This window comes from Taudactylus pleione, unplaced genomic scaffold (genome assembly GCF_031769625.1).
Source record: "Taudactylus pleione unplaced genomic scaffold, aTauple2 ptg000078l, whole genome shotgun sequence".
In the NCBI taxonomy this organism is placed as follows: Eukaryota; Metazoa; Chordata; class Amphibia; order Anura; family Myobatrachidae; genus Taudactylus; species Taudactylus pleione.
Genome location: NW_028284480.1, coordinates 2,174,681 through 2,194,801, shown reverse-complemented (window position 1 = coordinate 2,194,801; position 20,121 = coordinate 2,174,681). Strand labels below are relative to the sequence as shown.

At 39.7% G+C, this 20,121-nt stretch overlaps 1 protein-coding gene across 2 annotated transcripts in view; it reads right to left on the bottom strand.

Moving 5' to 3' along the window:
* The window catches only part of GRK3 (G protein-coupled receptor kinase 3), a 278,817-nt gene that overhangs the window by 55,925 nt on the left and 202,771 nt on the right, over positions 1 to 20,121 (bottom strand). For both annotated transcript variants that reach the window (XM_088467892.1, XM_088467893.1), the window contains 4 exons: positions 17,880 to 17,941; positions 16,477 to 16,528; positions 15,868 to 15,959; positions 15,198 to 15,297 (listed from right to left, as the gene is read on the bottom strand). In XM_088467892.1, coding sequence (XP_088324018.1) covers positions 15,198 to 15,297; positions 15,868 to 15,959; positions 16,477 to 16,528; positions 17,880 to 17,941 — 306 coding nt within the window. The remainder of the gene's footprint in view (positions 1 to 15,197; positions 15,298 to 15,867; positions 15,960 to 16,476; positions 16,529 to 17,879; positions 17,942 to 20,121) is intronic.

Genomic DNA, 20,121 nt, shown 5'->3' with positions numbered 1-20,121 from the left:
CTCTGTCTTTAATAGAGGTCCACAGTTATGTAACCTAGCCACTTATGTATGTACATAGTAGTCAATAATATGAAACAAAGGAGCAATACAAGAATAATAGGAGTAATGACCTGAAGATCACGATGTAGTCGCAGATGTATCTGCCTAATCTAACAAGGATGATAAACAATGACTCCACGTTCAGTGAGGGGGTCTATGTACTGTGTGTAGTGTGTCCTTGTTACCATGCATGAGATTGAAAAAGGCTGCACTGGTGTTAAAAACACCTCACTTTGCCTCTTCTCTGGATCCCCTGCTGTGAGGTGCCAACCTTCCCATTATGTTGTATGGTGAGTGCTTTGCCTATCCGTATTGTATTGTTATCCATTAAAGGTCAAGATGACCCATTTAATTTATTCTGTGTGGTCACTAGAACTTTACAATGTACTTGTCCCCCACCCTCTCCTTTTCTTGTAATAAAACAACTATGACACAATTTGACTGTTGCTTACTTAACATAAAATATATACACACACACACAGATACACATTGTGACTTTATATATATACATCCATTCTACAGTATGTGCCTATCAAAAGTAAAGGACTTTCATATATGCTGGTTCACACTATTATGTGTTTCCTTTGTTTTTGAACCTGGGCAATGACATATGACTATAATGAGAGCAGTGCAGTGTGTCTGTATCTTTATTTCTATCTGTTTAATGAAACAATTGATTCTGCCTAATATGTTAATCAACTAAATACTGTGAGACACAACAATGTATTGGTAGTCACTCCCCAGTAATGGCTGTTGTGCAATGCTTCATGAAAGCCTTTGTCCTGGATGGGTCATGTTAATGCCTCACTCTGATATGCAGAATGAATTTTTTATCAGGAGATGTGTGCGTCACTGTGTGGAGGAGGTGAGTGTGGATCTGATCAGACACACAGCTGCTCCCCCTTCTCCTGCACAGCAGCAGTACGCTTCAACATGTTACATAGAGCTCCTCTCTCATGTACTAATCAGGAAAACACGGAGACACTGAAGAAAGCCTGAATCACTTAAGCTTATCTCCCTACATGTATAAGTCCTAAAATACAACTCCATTATGATAAAGTAGAGTATAAGATACCACTAAAGAAAATATGACGTGTTTTAGTGTAAACATGTTTTTGACAGCTTAACTGCTAACTGGTTATTGTAGAAAGCGAATTATAAAGATCAGCTAAATAGTAACCCATGACTAAGAGAAAGGGGTGGAGTGGACATTGGGCCCAATTCAGACCTGGACGCTAAGCTGCGAACGCTATGGCCGATAGTCACCCGTCTGCGCATGCGTCAATATGTGCATGCGCGAGACACTCACTGCGCTCGGGAATTGTGCGCTCGTAGTACACAGACTGGACTCTACTTTGAGTGACAGATAGTGCCGTTTGTGGGTGGTAACAGGGGAGTGGTGCTGCGAATGAAGCTTGTCTGGGCGTCAAAACTGCGTTTTATGGGCGTGCATAATTAGCATGGTAGCATCATTGTACACGTTACCTGGTTGTATTTCAGCCTGCAGTGATCGCAGTGCTTGCAGTGGCATAGGGTCGTCCTCAAGGGCTATGAGCAGCTCTGATGGCTCTCGATGGTTCTGATTAATCATACACTTCCTGGAGCTGATGTGTGCCAAGAAAGAAAAGTGGGCGTCTTTAGACCGGTGTGCGTCCGCTCTGCCGTCGCTCTCTAAGACATAGACAGCGACCTTAAGCCTTGCCGTGCGATCGCAGAATTTGCATACCCTGCCCAATGGCTGCGAAAGTGCGCTGCTTTGCGTCCGGGTCTGAATCGCCCCCATAGGCCTTACAAGAAACTCTCTCTGGGAAAGATTCCTGGTCTGCACAACCTGAATATATATTATCTGAGGTGCTACTTGATGAGACTAATTGCAGGCACAGAAGCAGACAAATCTCCGGTGCACAACTCCAAATTATTGATACTATATAAATGCAATAACATTTTGCAATCAATAGAGGTTTTTAGCATAATCATGGCCAAGGTTATGGGCCTACCCACCATATCCAGGTAACTTCTTTAGGGTAGGACCCTAACATACTAGGGTTCAAATCCAGAACGCAGGACCCCCCCAAACTGGAGTTGTGCACATGAGATTTGTCTGTTTCTGTGCAAGAATCTCTCTCTGTAAGCCTGTCTCTTACTGAGGCCGCCTCTTCTGATTGTGTAACTAAATGATATGCATATATTTCACCTTATACTAGGATGCGGGAGGTGAAATTCGGAGGAGATGCCAGCTGCCTTGGGTGTATGAGATTGGCTAATCTAGTGATTAGTGTACCGTACATCCTTACTACAAGGGCCACAGGGATTATTGCTGTTCCTCCCCTTCCTGCGGCGCCCATCTGAATGATAGAGTGTGTTTGCCGTTAGAGAAGTGGCGAGCTGCAGCCGAAAGAGTGTGTGTGTGAGGTGCTAGGTGAGGGGCAAGTTGCAGCGCCCTTCCCCTTTGTTATTAAACTAACTTGACAGAGGATACTATGTAAATGAAAGGTGACCTCTTGTCTGGCAATATCCTGAAGGCATATGTATAACAATTGAAATATAGTGTATATCCAGTGTACGGTAACTGGTGTGTGTCAGGTGTTAGAGAAGCTGCAAACTCTGATACTCTCCTAAACAGGAGTGTGCATGCCTGGCAGTGAAGTTCATCAGTAGGTCAGTGCGGTATTTAATATTTGTTCTCTCAGCCAACGTTTGTTTCAAAGGAGAGTGGGGAGTGTGTAGGGACGGAGGTCTTGGGGTAGTTGGTTGGTGGCACTGGTCTTTCATGTAGGGGCCATGCATCCTATTGCTGCAATGCAAGGCCCCTAAATCCTCAATAGTCACCTCTCACATTCCTGTATATGGTGGCTGCTGTATGTATAGGAGAAGCAAAGGAAGGGCGATAAACAGGTAAGTACAGTATGGCTTGGGGGAAAAAGGAGATAGATGGTAATGTTATGAACAAGAGGTTAGTTAGGATGATTAGGTTTTATAGCGAGGTGAAAGGGCTGGTTTTAAAGGAGTTCATTTTAATAAGACTGAGGGAGGTAACTAGGGTTTTAATGAATAATGATGGGGGAAATGAATAATGGGGATAAGGGACATAATAGTTAATAATGTTGAACAAGATTGCTCTAATGATTCTGAGTCGATTACATCACCAAAGGCACATGTTGAGCCGGTGCTTGGAGATTATATCATCTCCAAGCGCCGGCTCCTCCTATGCTGTGAACAGGTCCCAGGTAGCTTCAACCCGAGTTACCCATTCACACTGCACCACAATCCGCATTGACTATTGCAATAGTCTCCTTACTGGTCTTCTCAAAAACAGACTCTTGCCACTAAATCCATTTTGAATGCAACTGTGAGGCTGATCTTCCTCGCCAAACGATCGTCTGCTGATCCGCTCTGTTAGTCCCTCCATTGGTTACCAGTTTTCTACCATATTCAATATAAAATACTTTTACTTACACATAAGGCTATTAACCAAACCACACCAACATACATCTCTTTACTTATCTGAAAATATCTCCCAAATTGTTTTAGGCTGCACCCACTCTGCGGAATGCCCTCCCATGCACAATAAGACTTTCCTCTAGTTACCAAACCTTCAAGCTTTCCCTGAAAACTCACCACTTCAGACAAGCTTATCAGATTCCAGAACCACCCACATAACTTTCATAACTTCCCTATCTAATTACATCCCTTCTAACTGTCCACACATAACCTCACATATTTTCTCTTTCTTCACTTTGACATCCCCCCAACCCTAGGCCAACATTCCTGTGTGACTGGATCACACAGCCCACCAAGAACCTCTGTAATCTGGCTGGACCAATATGCAATATGTAGCACCTATCCTTGTGTACCAATGCCTGTTTCCCTATAGATTGTAAGCTTGTGAGTAGGGCCCTCTTACCTCTGTCTGTTACCCAGTTTTGTTCTATTAATGTTGTTTACAATTGTAATGAGCAACGGAATATGCTGCCACTATATAAGTAACTGATAATAAATAAATATTAAATGTTCCCATCATCCTGTTTTACCACTCCCATTGTGGTAATCTACTGTAGCTGAGTGAAACAAAGGTATTTTTCCATATCAATTAAACTGGGTAAGTTACTGCAATGTAAATAAAAAGGAATAACTGGAGCATAGTAGTTTACAGCCATTTCTCTAAGAAAGTATATACACTCCAGGCTTAGAACTTTATCTATATGATAATATGGCATCACAGACATATCGCATTGGCTGTGCTGCACAGCCGCATGGACAGATATGTCTGCAGACCGCCCGTACACACACAGCGGCAGCCATGGGGAGGGGGCAGGACACACCCCCAACCCACCTACCAGCTGAAGAGTCCCGCCCCCGGCTGCCCGGCCCCGGGGGCACAAGCAGATGATGGCCGTTCAGTGTGTATAAACGACCATCATCTGCAGATCACTTGATCTGCAGATATATCTGTCATGTGTACCCACCATTAGTCTTCACAGTGCTGGGCAAGCTTTGCATTCTGTGGCAGAATGAATTTCTTAGAAATTGTATATATACCATTCTATATTTTCCAATGATCTGGATCTAAGAATGACTGAGAAGGAACGGCCAGCAACTCAGGAGCCTTCTTGACAGAGCTTTGCAAAGCTTCAGAAATGGAAAAAACAAACAAAAAAACGATATGCAATTTTTACATGCGGAGGCTAAACAGTTTGTCCCTTCCTCATTTAGAGAAGACAACCTATAGAATATAAACATACTTGTCTATTTTGTTGGAGGTCCAAGAGGCAAGTGTGGTGGGAGTATGACAATGTCATTCACATCCTCACAGCTTGGCACCCCTGCCCCATTATAAAATGCAGAGATTCATGACATCATGCATCACAACATGGCCCACTTCACTGGGGAAGAGAACGTGTTCCGGGAAGGTCCTCTGCTCTCCTGACAGTCCATGAAAAGTCTCTGAAATTCAGGAGTCTCCCAGACATTCAGAGGAGTTGGCAAGTATGAAAACTAGGTATGCAGACTTCCTCATGTCAGCCAGGATTTATAACAACATATGTAAAACTGGTTTCTTCCAAAACACTGAATACACATCCAAATACAATAATTAAACTTACAGCTCTGTAATGATAGCTAGGGGTAAGCAAGTTAAAATGCACCATTTAATATCCAATCAAATTAAATACAATTCATTATATGCTGATTTTTTTTTCCTTTCACTGTCGGTTTTTGATTATAAAAGCAAACAACACACTGCAATATTCTTGTCATTCCAGATCAAGAAATTAGCAATTAAAAGCTGCTGTTGTGGGATGGTTGATAAATGAGAATGTAATATCTCAGGAATTGAACTAACCTTTTGTTGAAGATAATTATCTGTGTGCATATGCCACCCGCTGACTGTAGTTATCAACCAATGGGTCATGCACAAAATTATAGCACACGTAATCTGCAACACCTTTATCTTTATTCCGCAGTGTTATGTCTTTGTTACCTGAAGTTATGAGTGGCAGCTAACGTTCTGTAAACATACTCTTAATGGAACTGAAATAATTGCTGCTGGGCAATCGCACAATGCAGAAGAATAAGAATACAGGAAAGAAAGACTCGTACACATATGCTATTGCTAGGTGCTGGTCTACAATCTCAAAACTTTTATTTCCACCACCAACCACTTAATACTGCATGTGTTATAACACTATTGAAGGGCCTCTCCACACGCACAACAAAAACAACAAAAGGGATTAAAAATAAATAAGAGCTATGAATGCCAGCTCAAAGAATAGAACAAGAAGAAGGTTGCTGGATGCACACCGTTTTATACAGGCAACAGTACAAATATACTAATTTATTTAAAAAATTTTTTTTTTTTTCCCCGATTGATAATTAGGCACAAATGTGTCTTGTCTGGGTATTCTTGCTATACAAATTTAACCCTGACCTGTAATTACAATTATAACTAAAGTTTAACTTTCAAAAGTTGAGTAATACTATGAAAAAACTTCCTTGCAAAAATTACCTCGTGGTTTTGTATTAATTTAGGTATGACATATCCTACTAGAATTTTGTTTTTAGTTTTTTAAAAAGATACACACGATCTGTTTACCTGTTAAATTCCCTGTCCATACACTAGACCAGGGGTCAGGGAACTTTTTTACCTTTTACCCCAAAATATATTTAGATACGCCAACGTTACCCCCTTGATTTGAAAGGAAGGAAATACTATAGTAGTGCCCCCATATAATGCCCCTGTAGTAGTGCCCCATAGTTATGCCCCTGTAGCAGTGCCCCCATAGTTATGCCCTGTAGCAGTGCCCCCATAGTTATGCCCCTGTAGCAGTGCCCCCATAGTAATGCCCCTGTAGCAGTGCCCCTGTAGCAGTGCCGCTTGTACAAAAAAAAAAAAATTACCTTACTCTCCGCTCCTGCATCTGCCACCGTCCTGTCCGCCCGACTGCTCCTCGGAACTATGGCACTGCAGGGAAGGAGCCGGGCACCCGCTGGTAATAACATTTCAGCGGGCGTCCGGCTTACAGCCTCCCTGCGGCGCCAGGCTGGAGGTCACTGACGCCGGGTGCAGCGGATGCGCCGCTGCACCCGGCACCAGTGACCTCCATTCCTGGGGGTAATGGACGGACAGCCGGGCATGCAATGATTCATATGCATGCCCGGCTGTCCGTCCATTACCCCCAGGAATTTCAGTTTTACCCCAAATGGGGTAATTTACCCCTGTTCCCCGACCACTGCACTAGCCAATGATAGCTCCAATTGGAACAATCATAGAAGTACACCTGATTTACTGCATGGAAATCAGCTCATCGTTTTGAAAAATGTTGTGCATGCCGCCCGGGTCACAGGAGTCAATTTCAACAATCGTCAGTCCAGGGTGCTGCGTGCACACTCAGGAGTTGTGGGCTGAAAAGGTTGGAAATCGTCTGGATGGGCTGATTATTATAAAGAGTACATTTAGCTATTTTTTTTAGTCTACTCCTAATGGTTACTGAAGACGCAAGTACACAGAAAAATTAAATACAGTGAAGGGCACTGGGAGTTGCATTTGGAAGTTTAATTTTCCAGTTACCTGGCATTTGTGTCTAAAATGTAACAACATACTGTAAATCTTGTATTGTTTGCAAAACCATTTTAAATAAATATGCATACGGTTTGTACAGAATGGAACTAGACTAATATGGTTAGTAAAGAAAGCTACATTTTTATCTTGTTTCAACTGGACACAAGTCTGGCAAAGAAGACACCATAAACAGGGTTACGATTGATATTTATTACTGCACAGCATGTATGTTTAAAGATAATTACTGAATTGAACTTACTGAAGTGACAAAGCTAGAAGATACAAGCACAGTGGCATAGGCTAATGAGACACTGTTTTGTCATAATGAGGCATAGTAATAGCACTGAACTCATTCGTGAGGCATAATATTGCCTGAGTGAGGCCGTAATGTGACCCTGAGCAGAGTATTAGATTATTCAACAAACAGAAAGAAATCCAGCACTGATAAGATATATTACACTCCTATATCCTAGACATAGGCAGTATAGGCAAATTGCCTTGGAGCATCTGGAAAAGCATAGGGGAAACTGGACAGGTTGGACATCCCAGAGCAGATCATACAGCTCCTGCAGCTTCCATCCGTGTGATGCTGGAGTGACCTAAGGTCATTTCAGCGTTATTCACAGCAGAGAGCGCACCATAGAGGAAAGAAGCAGAGAGAAGACAGCAAAGGTAAGTAAATTATGAGTGCTTGTTAAAGAAATAGCCTGGAGACTGGATGGCTGGAGGCACACAAGGGGGAGAGGATCTGATGTCTGATGACACAACAGGGGGAGAGATCTGATGGCTGGAGCCACAAGAACAGAGATTTGAATGGCTGGAGAAACACAATGGGAAGATACTTGATGGCTGGAGGCACTGACACCCTCTGCCTCCCCAGTCACCCACTGTCATGAAGACATGTCCATTCGGTGACGGCACCCACATGGAGGAATGTGTTTGTGGAGGGCCACCAGCCAGAATCTTGCCTAGGGCATCAAATTGGTCAGGGCGTGCTCTGATCCAGGGATGCCATCAAAAACGTGGGGCCAAATGTAAATGAAAAAGGCAGGGTCCCCCCCACCTCCTCAATCCCATGCACCTCCCTAAGGCCTGGTGGATGCAGAAGTGTGGCATTGAGCCTTGGTACCCAGAGCAGGGGCATGTTATGAAACTCTCTCCATGGTACTGATGCACTTCACATTCACTTTCAGAAAGTATTGAAAAAAATTACCCAGTTGCCTTCCATACAGGATTACTGAAAAAAACCTGAATACAGTAAAAGGAATAATGGCTACACTTGTTACATAAATACACACACTCCTCTGTATTTCAACTAAGGAGAAAAGCATGTCATTATTAAAAGAGTCTCAGGGAGCCACCCATGTCTCACCAGCTCCTTCCCAGCCCGCTCTTCATCCTTCTGCTCCCCACACCCCTAACCCGTTACAAATACATTCCCGGCCCTCATCTCTCCTGCGTGCACGTCAAACCTAAGAGCATGGTGAGCGCAGTGGGAGTTGGGGTTTGAGCCGTGCACGATAGCGTGACGTGCACTCACCACACAAGCGTATGTGATGACCTAATTTACATCAGATATACACAAAAAGTAAATTAGGGCGCTGGTCTACCTGGTGACAATAATTACTAATTAAATTGCTGCTTTCTAAAGGGTATTGTTCCCTTTCAATAATACAACAAATTTTATGAGATCTTCATAAAAGAAAGCACTATTCAGTTAGTCAAAATAAATATTCAATTTATTATAATTATAAACACTATTAAAAAAGCTAATAATTCATAATATACCTGTACTTCCACAGACTGATGACTAGTTTGGATTTATATAATATCTTGCAGTTAAACACTGCCAATACATATAATAAAAAATACATACAGTAAAAAGACACACCTCGTTTCACTTAATACATCAATTAGCTTTTGTTACATGGAAAAAGTATAGGTAATCACTTCCAACACACAATAGTAAAATATCCTGCAGATTATTATTCACTTTCCGTAACTTATTAGTTCCGGTATTTCTTGAAATTTATAGCAGTTGCCCTAAATAAAAAAGCTGTTTAGATACCAATAAAATGTTGAAAAAAAGGCCAGATCTGCTGTGCGATTTGGTTAACAAACCAGTCGTAGGAGGTATAAGTAATCAATGTATTCACTGGGAATCTGGATGGTGTTCCTATACAGCCATTATAAGGAACTCACCAAGAGACTATATAGTGCTTATATGGTCAAATATTTTTGGTACAGTTACCACAAGGAACTGGCTCGAGATTTCATGGTACCTATTAATTAAGTACCGAGTTCATAAAGCAAAATAATCTACAACTAATAAGTTGGGAAAAAGTTACTACTAATTGGTGATCACCAAATGAATACATGAAGGTGCAAAGGCCTTTTTTTCAACATTTTATTGGTATCTAAACAAGTATGCTTTTTTATTTAGGTTACCTGCTATAAATTTCAAGAAATACCGGAACTAATAAGTTACGGAAAGTGAATAATAATCTGCAGGATATTTTACTATTGTGTGTTGGAAGTGATTACCTATACTTTTTCCATGTAACAAAAACTAATTGATGTATTAAGTGAAGAGAGGTGTGTCTTTTTACTATATGTATATTTTTATTATCTGTATTGGCAGTGTTTAACTGCAAGATATTATATAAATCCAAACTAGTTATTAGTCTGTGGAAGTATATTATGAATTATTGGATTTTTTAATAGTGTTTATAATTATAATAAATTGAATATTTATTTTGACCAATTGAATAGCACTTTCTATTATGAAAATCTCATAACATCTGTAGTGTTAATTTACATCAGGGTCCAATTTTATAATAATAGTTGTTTTTTATAAAACTGAAACGTTGAACTTAAAAGGTTCTTGTGGACCTCTTATTACTTATTTACCAAGAGTGCTGCCATTCTACCTATAATTATTTGAAAATACCTGTAGAGGGCACCCAGAACATTGCTTAACAATATAGCTTGAGAAAGAACCAAAGGTCTGAAACGTTGTCGCTTTAATCAATAAACCAAATGTTTATGCACCTTAACCTTAGAGTGTCCTTATCCTCTCTTAGCAAAAAATATGGTTCCTGTTTTTAGCACCCAACCTGATACCCAATGATTAAACTATGGAAAGCCCACCCGTACAAGCCTTTTTTCTGTATCTATCTATATACACACACATATATATGGACACCCCCCCTGCTATTTATATAACTGGATGAATGTACTGTACCAAATTATATAGATGAGGATAAAAACGTGTTCTATAATGGGGAAAAAAATAGTAAACCTGAATCTTCTATACATAACCTCCAATTTAATAAAGACATATAACAGATGTCAGCAGTTTGTTACAAAATGTTTCATGCAAATATTCCCATACGGACAGTTTTTAACAGACTATATCTCTTATTCCATCCAGATTACCTCAGCAGCCTAAGGCTCGTCAAATCAACATCTGCTGCTCTGTTTGCTTACTGTAGACCACTTGTTTATGTTCAATTTATATGACTTGCGCTGATAGTTTTTATTTTCAATGGTGCTGATTTCCCATATACTCCCCTAATCCTGTCACCATGATTAGGGAAGAATCTCTTCAATAAACAATCCGCAATCTCCTTTAAAAGTGGACTTTTCTGTAACTAATCATTGTACTTCTTTTGTAAATAAAGTATTCCTTATTAGTTTATTTCATATATGCTACAGAACCCAGTTTTTGAGGAAGCTATTAGATCGCTAAGGTTACTCTAAAAGAGGGATGTCAAACTCGCGGCCCAAAGAAGCTATTTATGTGGCCCAACCATGTGGGCCCAAATAAATATATTATGCAGCCCAGTCACCCCTGCCGCGATCGGAGCTCAGCTCCGATCATAGCACGAGTGACTGGGCCACATAATATTTGTGTTGGAACGCTTGTCTCTGAAGCAATCAGAGAAGCCTCTGATCTCTTCAGAGGCCAGCGTTCCCAGAGATGCACTACTAAAACACTCACTCATTCATGTCGTCATCATCACTTATCTACATTACTGTAATCTACTCCTCTCTAGACTTTTAAACTACTCACTCTCTTCAGTTTATCTTTAACTCTTCTACCCACCTAATTTTGCTCTCTCTTCACCTCTGCTGCCGCCTTCTGCCAGTCACTGCACTGGTTTCCTTATATTTCTCTCTCACCTAGAAAGCACTCAACCACATTTTTTACCCTACATCTCTTGCCTAATTTCCTCTCACACTCCCTCCCACCATCTTCGCTCTGCCAATTACTGCTGTCTCACCACCTGCCTGATCAACACTTCCTATTCTTGTCTTCAGGATTTCTCTCGGGACGCACCCAACCTCTGGGATGCAGTCCACCAGGCTTCAAACATGCCCTTAAGGTAAATTTTTGTTTTCCAGTCTAGCGCACCTTCTGTCAAGCCTCTGCCCTGTTCTCCTTTTTGTATCCACCTGTATCCCGGCCACATTAACAATGGGGTATATGGGACACAGGCCTCCACAACTATCATCATGCTGCCCAGATGGCCATAACTATTAAAATTGTATTTCTATTTGCCTCACAAAATTAAGCAATATTTAAAAAAAACATTTTGAGAGACCTTGACGCTGTAGGGAGTGTACACACCCACACAGCACCTGTCACAGCTCCTACGCTTCTTACAAGAGGTCCTTGATCATTATCATCCCCAGGCTCATGTGGTCCTTAAACCAGCCCTGCCCATATCCCCTCTAGAATAAATTCTTATGAGCACGGAGCTTTTTATTTATATAATATTATTTACTGCACATTGTAATAATGTAATTATGTAAAGTTGTGCAATTGCCTGTATCTGTTTGTACGTACACTACAGATGTGTCTAGCTACATCGTTTTTGCGCTGTGCATGGTGCGAAGCGCACACGCGCACTGCGATCGCACCTGTGCCTCCATAGGTTTGCATGGTGCGACCACAGTGCCCACCATAGTGAACTGTAGCGTATGCGCACGTTTGTAGCGCGATCGGAAAAGAGATCGCTGGACACCTCTGTACTTTTTGTTATATGCCTTTGGACGTTGCTACAGAACTCTCGTAGTGCTTATAAATAGATGATAATATGACTGACGTGTGGGCAACTTTATATTTTATCTGGATCTTTTAACTGAATTATGCTTCCTGTGGAGATTATTTTATAAAACTGTTTAGTGCAAAGTAAAAATCATCATGCAGTATGTACACATTCCCCTTTAAGAACCCACTAGGTAATATTGTATTTTGTGTCAGACTTCTACTGCAGAGTAACTATAGCCTATCAGCTCACAACATTTATTAGTGATCCCTTATAAAGAAAGGTGTCAGGGATTACTATTTACTGTATAATGTAAAGCTACAGTCACTGATTGCCAGCTACGCAGCTCACCACAACAGAAAATGATGGCTCTCTGAACACGAGGTTTGAAATTAGCTGTCACCAAACGCTCTGTTTTCTAGTCAAACATAATTTCCAACGGCATCAATTATTCATGGCAGGCTTAGATCTTTCATTTGTGTGAAAGGCTCTCTACCCCCAGCAATATGAAAAAACACAATGTATGTCACAAGTGCCTGTTTAAAATGTTTGCTTAATAAGCTTGAACATCTGTCAGATGTATATTAACAACACAGAATATCAAGGTGAGAAAGAGAAAAACGGCAAACACCTTTGTATTTGTTGATACTTGACACATTTTCTTTTTTTATGGTCAGTGTGATGCATGTCTGTCATCTGTGTGTTTTTAAAAAAAATTTCATTTAAGTTCTATTTATTTAAATGCATGTCGTTGCATATTAACAACTGAAATAACAGTTTATAATATTCTTGAGATTTTTCCCTTATGTGCACCAGGCTTAAGAAATCCCCTTGTAGCACATGAGAGCCTGACACTGTCCATACACACAGGAATTTTATTGCTGCATGTCTGGGCCCAAACAATTCTGTCTACAGAGGATCAGTATATATCCATTATCTATACCAACCAGAAAAAGTGCAAATCCGACAGTGATCAGCATCTAACAATGAGTAACCCCATTAGTTGGGTCAAACAGGATCTCTCTCTCCAGCATGAAGGCAGATCCAGCTGCATGTGTGACAAGTTTGTTTCCCATGTATATGGCTAAACTGGACATAGATTAGGCTCCTTAGTTCTATCCACATCAAGAGATTAACAACAGTTGGCAGCTTCCACTCAATTACATAATACATTTAATGTATAAAGATTTCTAACCATAGGAGCCAACTTTCATATATGATTGGGCCTGGGGGTGCTCTTGTTATGAAAAATACCACCATAGATATGGTTAGTGATAGCACAAATATTGGAGAGGGGGGCTCAATCATCTACATACAGATGTGTCCTCATGCATCTTTGGCGATCGCGCTACAAATGTGCGCATCGTGCCATACGATTACCCGTGACTGCGTGTGCTATGCCATGCCGCGTGCTGCATTCGCACCATGCAATCTGATGGAGTCTCAGGTGTGAGCGCAATGTGTATACCCGTTCGTGGGTAGGCGACTCATGCCACGAATGGCACAATTTGCCGCTAAAGCAGCAAAGATGCAAGTAGACACATCTGTAGCTAAATCCTATGCTCGTAGCAAGATATAGGACCATTTACCAATACATTGCTGAATAAATGTTTTACATGCTTTATCCATTTAACACATACAGATCAATTACCATTTCACAGTAACTGCAGGTTTATTCATTCTACTGTACAAGTACACAGATTTAATATCAAACCTCACAAAGACATTATTCATGTGCATGGGCTGGACAATATCAAAGAGCAAGCCCTGTGTTAAGCAGATTAGTGTTGTTGGACAAGCATGTCTAACCAGTCCTCTGCATGTCATGAGCCAGGTGTAAGTAGTCCAGTAAACTCAACAGATCATTACTCTACTGCAGGCATAAGTATTCACATATGAACTTGAAATATATTAGGCATGTTATGGGTACCCAACACATGTAACTGAGAACTAATAATACTGGTATAAGACTAAATAAAAGGGGAATCTAAAGGCCATGGACCACTTATGGTATCTGGCCAATGTAAAGGAACTAAGGAGATGTTGGCGACAACCCAGTTCCAGGACAGCGGGCTCTCCGAGCTGCATAACATGTCCTACTGTAGCAAGGACTTGAATAGTATTGTAATTGTATGTTCAATTGGGGGACATGGTTAATATGCAATTAGGCAAATATCCAATAGGTTTCTAGTCAGGTACAATAGTACAGCAAATCATAGCAGCCAGACATTACAGTACCGTTCCTTCATCATTCACTAAAAAGATGCCAATGCTGATTGATTTTTGTAAATTAATGCACATTTGCACTGTCAGTGTAATGTGAGCTAACAAATTCAGTTGTAAAAGAAATTTGAAGCAAATTTATACTTACAGTATAGCTACACTAATATTATCAGTGAACCAGCAATTTAAAAAAAAAATAAAACAAAACAAAACAACTTCTATAAATTACTAGAAAAAAACAACTTGCCATCAGAGGGAATAAGAGAAATTTCAGAGCAGGTCGACATACCATTAAAGAGACAACGGTTAATTGTTTAGCTGTAGTGTCCACGGTCCACTAAGTAATAACTGCATATAATTATATTTGTACTGATACCATCTGCGCTGTACAATTCTAAATTAAAATGAAGTGACACACTATTTGCACACAAAAATACCATTCAGTGCACTATACCATTTTATTTAAAGAATGACAAATATCACATTAAAAAGCAGGTTCCAAAGAGATTACAACACTTATTGTTTTAAATGGAGTGTGCCCCATTGATTGGGTTGGTGTAGGGTGTTTGTTTGTTTTTATAAACAACAAACTTGACATCCACTGATATAAACAGCATTAATCCATACTACCAACATCCTTGGTTACCATGGTGGAAATGAGAAGCTTTGTCTAATATACAGTAGCAGTTTTTCCTTTGAAGTTCAATGTCTCACTAAGAGCACTTCAAAGACACTTTCTTCAATCATGCAGTGTCAACATTAACTCTATAAAATCAGTGATGGAGTTAGCAGACTTGCAAAGACTAGTAGTGTTAGACACTCACCCCCGTGCTGACCAGGGATAGCATAATCCTTTCATTTAAGGCTAAGGTCTCTCCTTGCTTCATCTTGATCCTTTTCTTATCTAGACATTTCATTGCATACCTAAAAGAAGCAACATCACATGTAAAGCAAATCATCTCACTGAGGATCCCGCACTATGGCTACCTGTTTCCTGCTACTTGCATCCAATCAGGAACTGACACGTCCACTACATTCTTAAAATTTGATAAATCCAAAAACTCGGATGACCATCCCAGCCATATATGTTACAGGTTAAAGAAACAACATGAGTGTGAATTGAAGCAATATTGTAGATGGTCAACAACGTTCAATAATTGAATTAGATTAGGTGAACAATTTTTATCCAAAAGAGTTAAAATACAGTATATTATGAATATGTATAGAAATGGTATGACTGAGGTCTAATGATCTTACAATTTCCTTACATAGAAAATGCACTGAAACTATCACTCTGATCTGTTGGCTCAAACTTGTGATGTGTATATAGCAATCAGTAGCTACTTTACTTAGAGTACTAATTAAAAATAATTGATTATTAAGATGGCTGTGCTTTTAGTGCATATTGTACAAATATAGAAATATTTGTTTAAAGGCAACAAGAACTTTTCCCGGACAGCTTTACAATGTTGTCTGTCATGGAAGGACACTCACATTTTACCAGTGTCTGCTTTTCGGCATCCATAAACTTCGCCAAATCCACCTCGTCCAATAATTCGATGGACGCTAAAGTCATTCATGGTCAACTGGAAACCAAAACAGATGTATAACCGAAATGAGGAACAGAAAGTGTTGCATTCTCACACATAACTACTTGCACCCAAATATGTGTACACAGCCTATACATCTGATCATCTCATTGTGTTATATATTGTGGTCTAGCTGGTAAGGCAGTAACACATTGTTATACAATATAGCTTTCCAGATAAAAAGCTGCGCTAATAACATTTTATGTAGATAGGGGTACAGTACATGCTTGTCTGACACACGAGACAGGACAGAGGAGGTAGTGAAGGAACGTGTAATTACAACATTAAAAATGAATGCATTGTATTCTGGTCAGCTGGCTCATTACTGTGATATCATCTCAGACAAGAGTGGAGAAATGTAAAATTCAGCCAGAATGATATTTTAAGGTGACATGGAAAAGGTGTGTGCGTGTATTTACATCAACAGAAATCTCTCCCTGGCATGTCTAGGCTTGATTGGAGGTCAATTACATTTTTATTTGATGTTGCATGTAAACATTATATTTATACTTACATGGATGTTTAATTCCACATTTTTCCACTGGCAAAACCTAGTAAATCGGTCACTGTAAAAAAAAAAAAAAAAAAAAAAAAAATTATATTTTTCCACACAGGTTACAATTACAGAGTCCACTGGGTTATACAGCATTGAATTATCTGTGATTTCTGAATGCAAATGCTGTTTAAGTATTCAAAAGTTACAAACAAATCTGAAAAATATATTTGATTTAAGCAACTGCAACAACTGTGGCCTAGTTGAAGGTATTGCACTCTATACAAAAGAAAAAATCTAACTAAATTGCAACATTACAGAGCATAAGAAAAAAAAGTACACCTCACAAAATGTACATCTGACAAAAAGGACATCTCACAAACAAAATTCACTTCACAAAATAAAATACACCTCACAAAATAAAACTACAGATGTGTCCTCGTACATTTTTGCTGTAGTCGCACCAAACAGCCACTTTTGGTGCACCCGGTCCTGTGAGACACTGCTAGTGCCGGGCGTAATTTGTGCGTCTATCTTGTGCCAAAAATATGTCAAAGTCACAATGCGATATACTAGGAGGCATCGGGAGACTGTGCTGATTAATTTGATATGCAACACTTGAATATATGTGGGCAACTGAGTCTTAGACTTAGCATACAAAGTGCAACGATGCAGCCAAGTTCTGTCAAGTCCATGCCAAGTCCTGTTTACAGACTCAATCGCACACAGATATAGAAGTGTCGCATATAAAATGAATCAGCAGTGTCTCCTGGTGTGTCACATTGCGTCTTAGATGCATTTTGCGGCAAAATTTTTTATCAAAATTGCATGTCTCGCCAGGTGGCGTATGGAGGATAGATGTAGGAGGACACATCTGCACTGTACACCTCACAAAAGTACATTACACCTTACAAAAATAAAGTACAGTACACCTTACTAATATAAAGTACATTACACCTTAGAAAAATAAAGTACAGTACACCTTACAAAAATAAAGTACAGTACACCTTAGAAAAATAAAGTACAGTACACCTTACAAAAATAAAGTACAGTACACCTTACAAAAATAAAGTACAGTACACCTTACTAATATAAAGTACATTACACCTTAGAAAAATAAAGTACAGTACACCTTACTAATATTAAGTACATTACACCTTACAAAAATAAAGTACAGTACACCTTACAAAAATAAAATAAAATGCCCAATTACCAATGTTAGAGCTGAATTAAGCTTAAACACGTGTATACTCATTCTCATAGGTCTATGATATTTGCCCTTTTTGTTCACTTACAATATAATTCCACCTTAAAATACCCAAGACTTGCACATCTGACCTAAAAGGTCACCATTAGTTACCGTATTTCATTTGTCAAGTGCTGGTTATCAAGAACGAGCATGATTTTACACAGAGGTTTCCTACCTTTCTATAAACTTCTGAAATATCTTTCCCCGGAGACTGTCACATATTTCTTCTATGTATGGCTGTAACGGACAATGCAAGGATGGGTTAGATGGTTATTAAGGCAACACAAAAAATGCTATACACAGACAATTAGGTTACCTTGGTACTTTTATCATAAACATATAATTACACTCATTGCAATTGGTTCTGTAAGATTTTTTTTATGGTTTGGGCAAAAAAAAAAAATATTGAGACACTGCTATGAGCAATAATAATGTTTCTCTACAAGAATGTCTAACAATTGAGAGAACGCCATGGTCAGTATACCTCAACAACATGTAAAAAGATATTGCTATGTATTCTGCTTTGTGTTGGAAGATTCCTTATATTCACACTTGTCTACTCTACCAAAGTGTGACTCCTGCCTTTCAAGCAGCACTACCTGCCTTCTGGACTTCTCCATTAAAATGGGCAGCCCTAGGGCTTGATGCCTTGATTGACTGCGATTGGTGTCATTGTGGCACCAGCTGAACAATGCTGTGGTTTGCTGCATAGTACAGTGGGGTTAGGGCAGTGACGGTACTACTCACAGCGCCACTATCCCCAGCTTCTCCCTTTTGGACATTCCCTATGGGTTTTACTGGAGAGGAAAAGTCAAATGCAGGAAAGAAGGGTATACTTTTCAATTTAAAAAATTGGAAAAAATGGAATGCGAGAAAAGATAAAATGAAATCATTGCTCATCTACACCAGACATAATTATGTTTGACGTGCAGTGCACAGAGCTGGGACAAAGTACGGTACTCAGGTAAAACAGGAGGGTGAGGGGGACAGTAAAGAATACAAAACTGAGATAGAGCCCTTACAGCCTGTGTGTTGTATAATGTGAAATGGAGGCACAATGTGAATTAGGGGCATTATAGTGTACTACAGTACTTATAATGCAACATTGATTATTTTTATGTAGAAAAAATAACTGTATACATCAGCATCCAAAATGTTCCCCTTCAAAATTAAAATATGCACCTCTTGGTGGTCAGCATCCTGCCAAAAAGATCCTAGTGAACTAGCACTACTAAAGGGACAGTACACAATACTGCGTCCATGACTTAAGTGCAAGTACAGATGTGTCCTCATATACCTAGCTTGAAAAGGCCTGGCGCTCAAAAGCTACGCAGAGCAGTGTAGCATATTTTTCACATCTTTTTGCTCAAATGTGTGTCTTAGTTGTATATTTGCGTGTGACTGATTGTAGCACATCGTTTACAGATTCAGACTCCGTTGCTTGCCAATATACAAATGTCACATATTAAATGAATCACTGCAATCTATTGAAGCGATTTTGTTGCCTTGCAAGTAAACTGCATCAGTAGAGCAAAAAAGATGTGCAAAGGAAGCCAGACGCAAGCCGAATCGCAGTGGATCTGGCGTGCTGAGAAGAGCCATTTGCCGTGACTGCGGCATTAGTGTATGATGACACATATGTACAAATTAAGAATTTACCATAGATAGATCATAAGTTGCTAAAATAGCCCACATTCTCCCTGAGGCCTCCATGCTGTGGACGCGGGGAGGTGAAAAACTTATAACATGTATTATTCACCAGTCTAAAAATATAAGCAATTTATAAAAATATAGTTTAATAAGCAAGTTCTGACTTTCCACAATCCAATGCTTGCAATATAGTAGTGCTGGCAAATGCACTAAATACATTACTTTTTCCTTCTGGCTCCTTTAGTCATACCTGCTTATATCACCATGTAGAGTGGTTTTATTTTTTTGCAATTAGATACTGTATGGCATGATGTTGTGCAAAATGGACACAACTGTATTCAAATTCTGTGTCACATCCCAGGCCAAAAAAAACATAAAATTAGCTGTATCTAATCATGCACATACATGGCTGAAAAGTACAGAAAGATTTAGAAAGGAACATCCTGGCACAATTGAACATAAAACCAGCTTTAATCACACAGCCCCCCCCCCACGAAAAAAAGAAAAAATTATAAATGCACTCTCTAATATGGATGCGCAACAGGTTAGGAACCAGTAATCCCCTTTTTAGGATGAATACCAAAGGTATACCCCATGCACACTAAATGCAATAGACCAAGATGGAAAACACTAAAGAATAGGGAGTTGTTTTGAAAATAGATTTTCCAACCAAAACAAAGGACATTAAGAAGGTATAGGTCATACTAATGCTGGGCATACACTCTACAATTATCTGTCTGGTTGGAATGAAAACCTGGTAATGTATG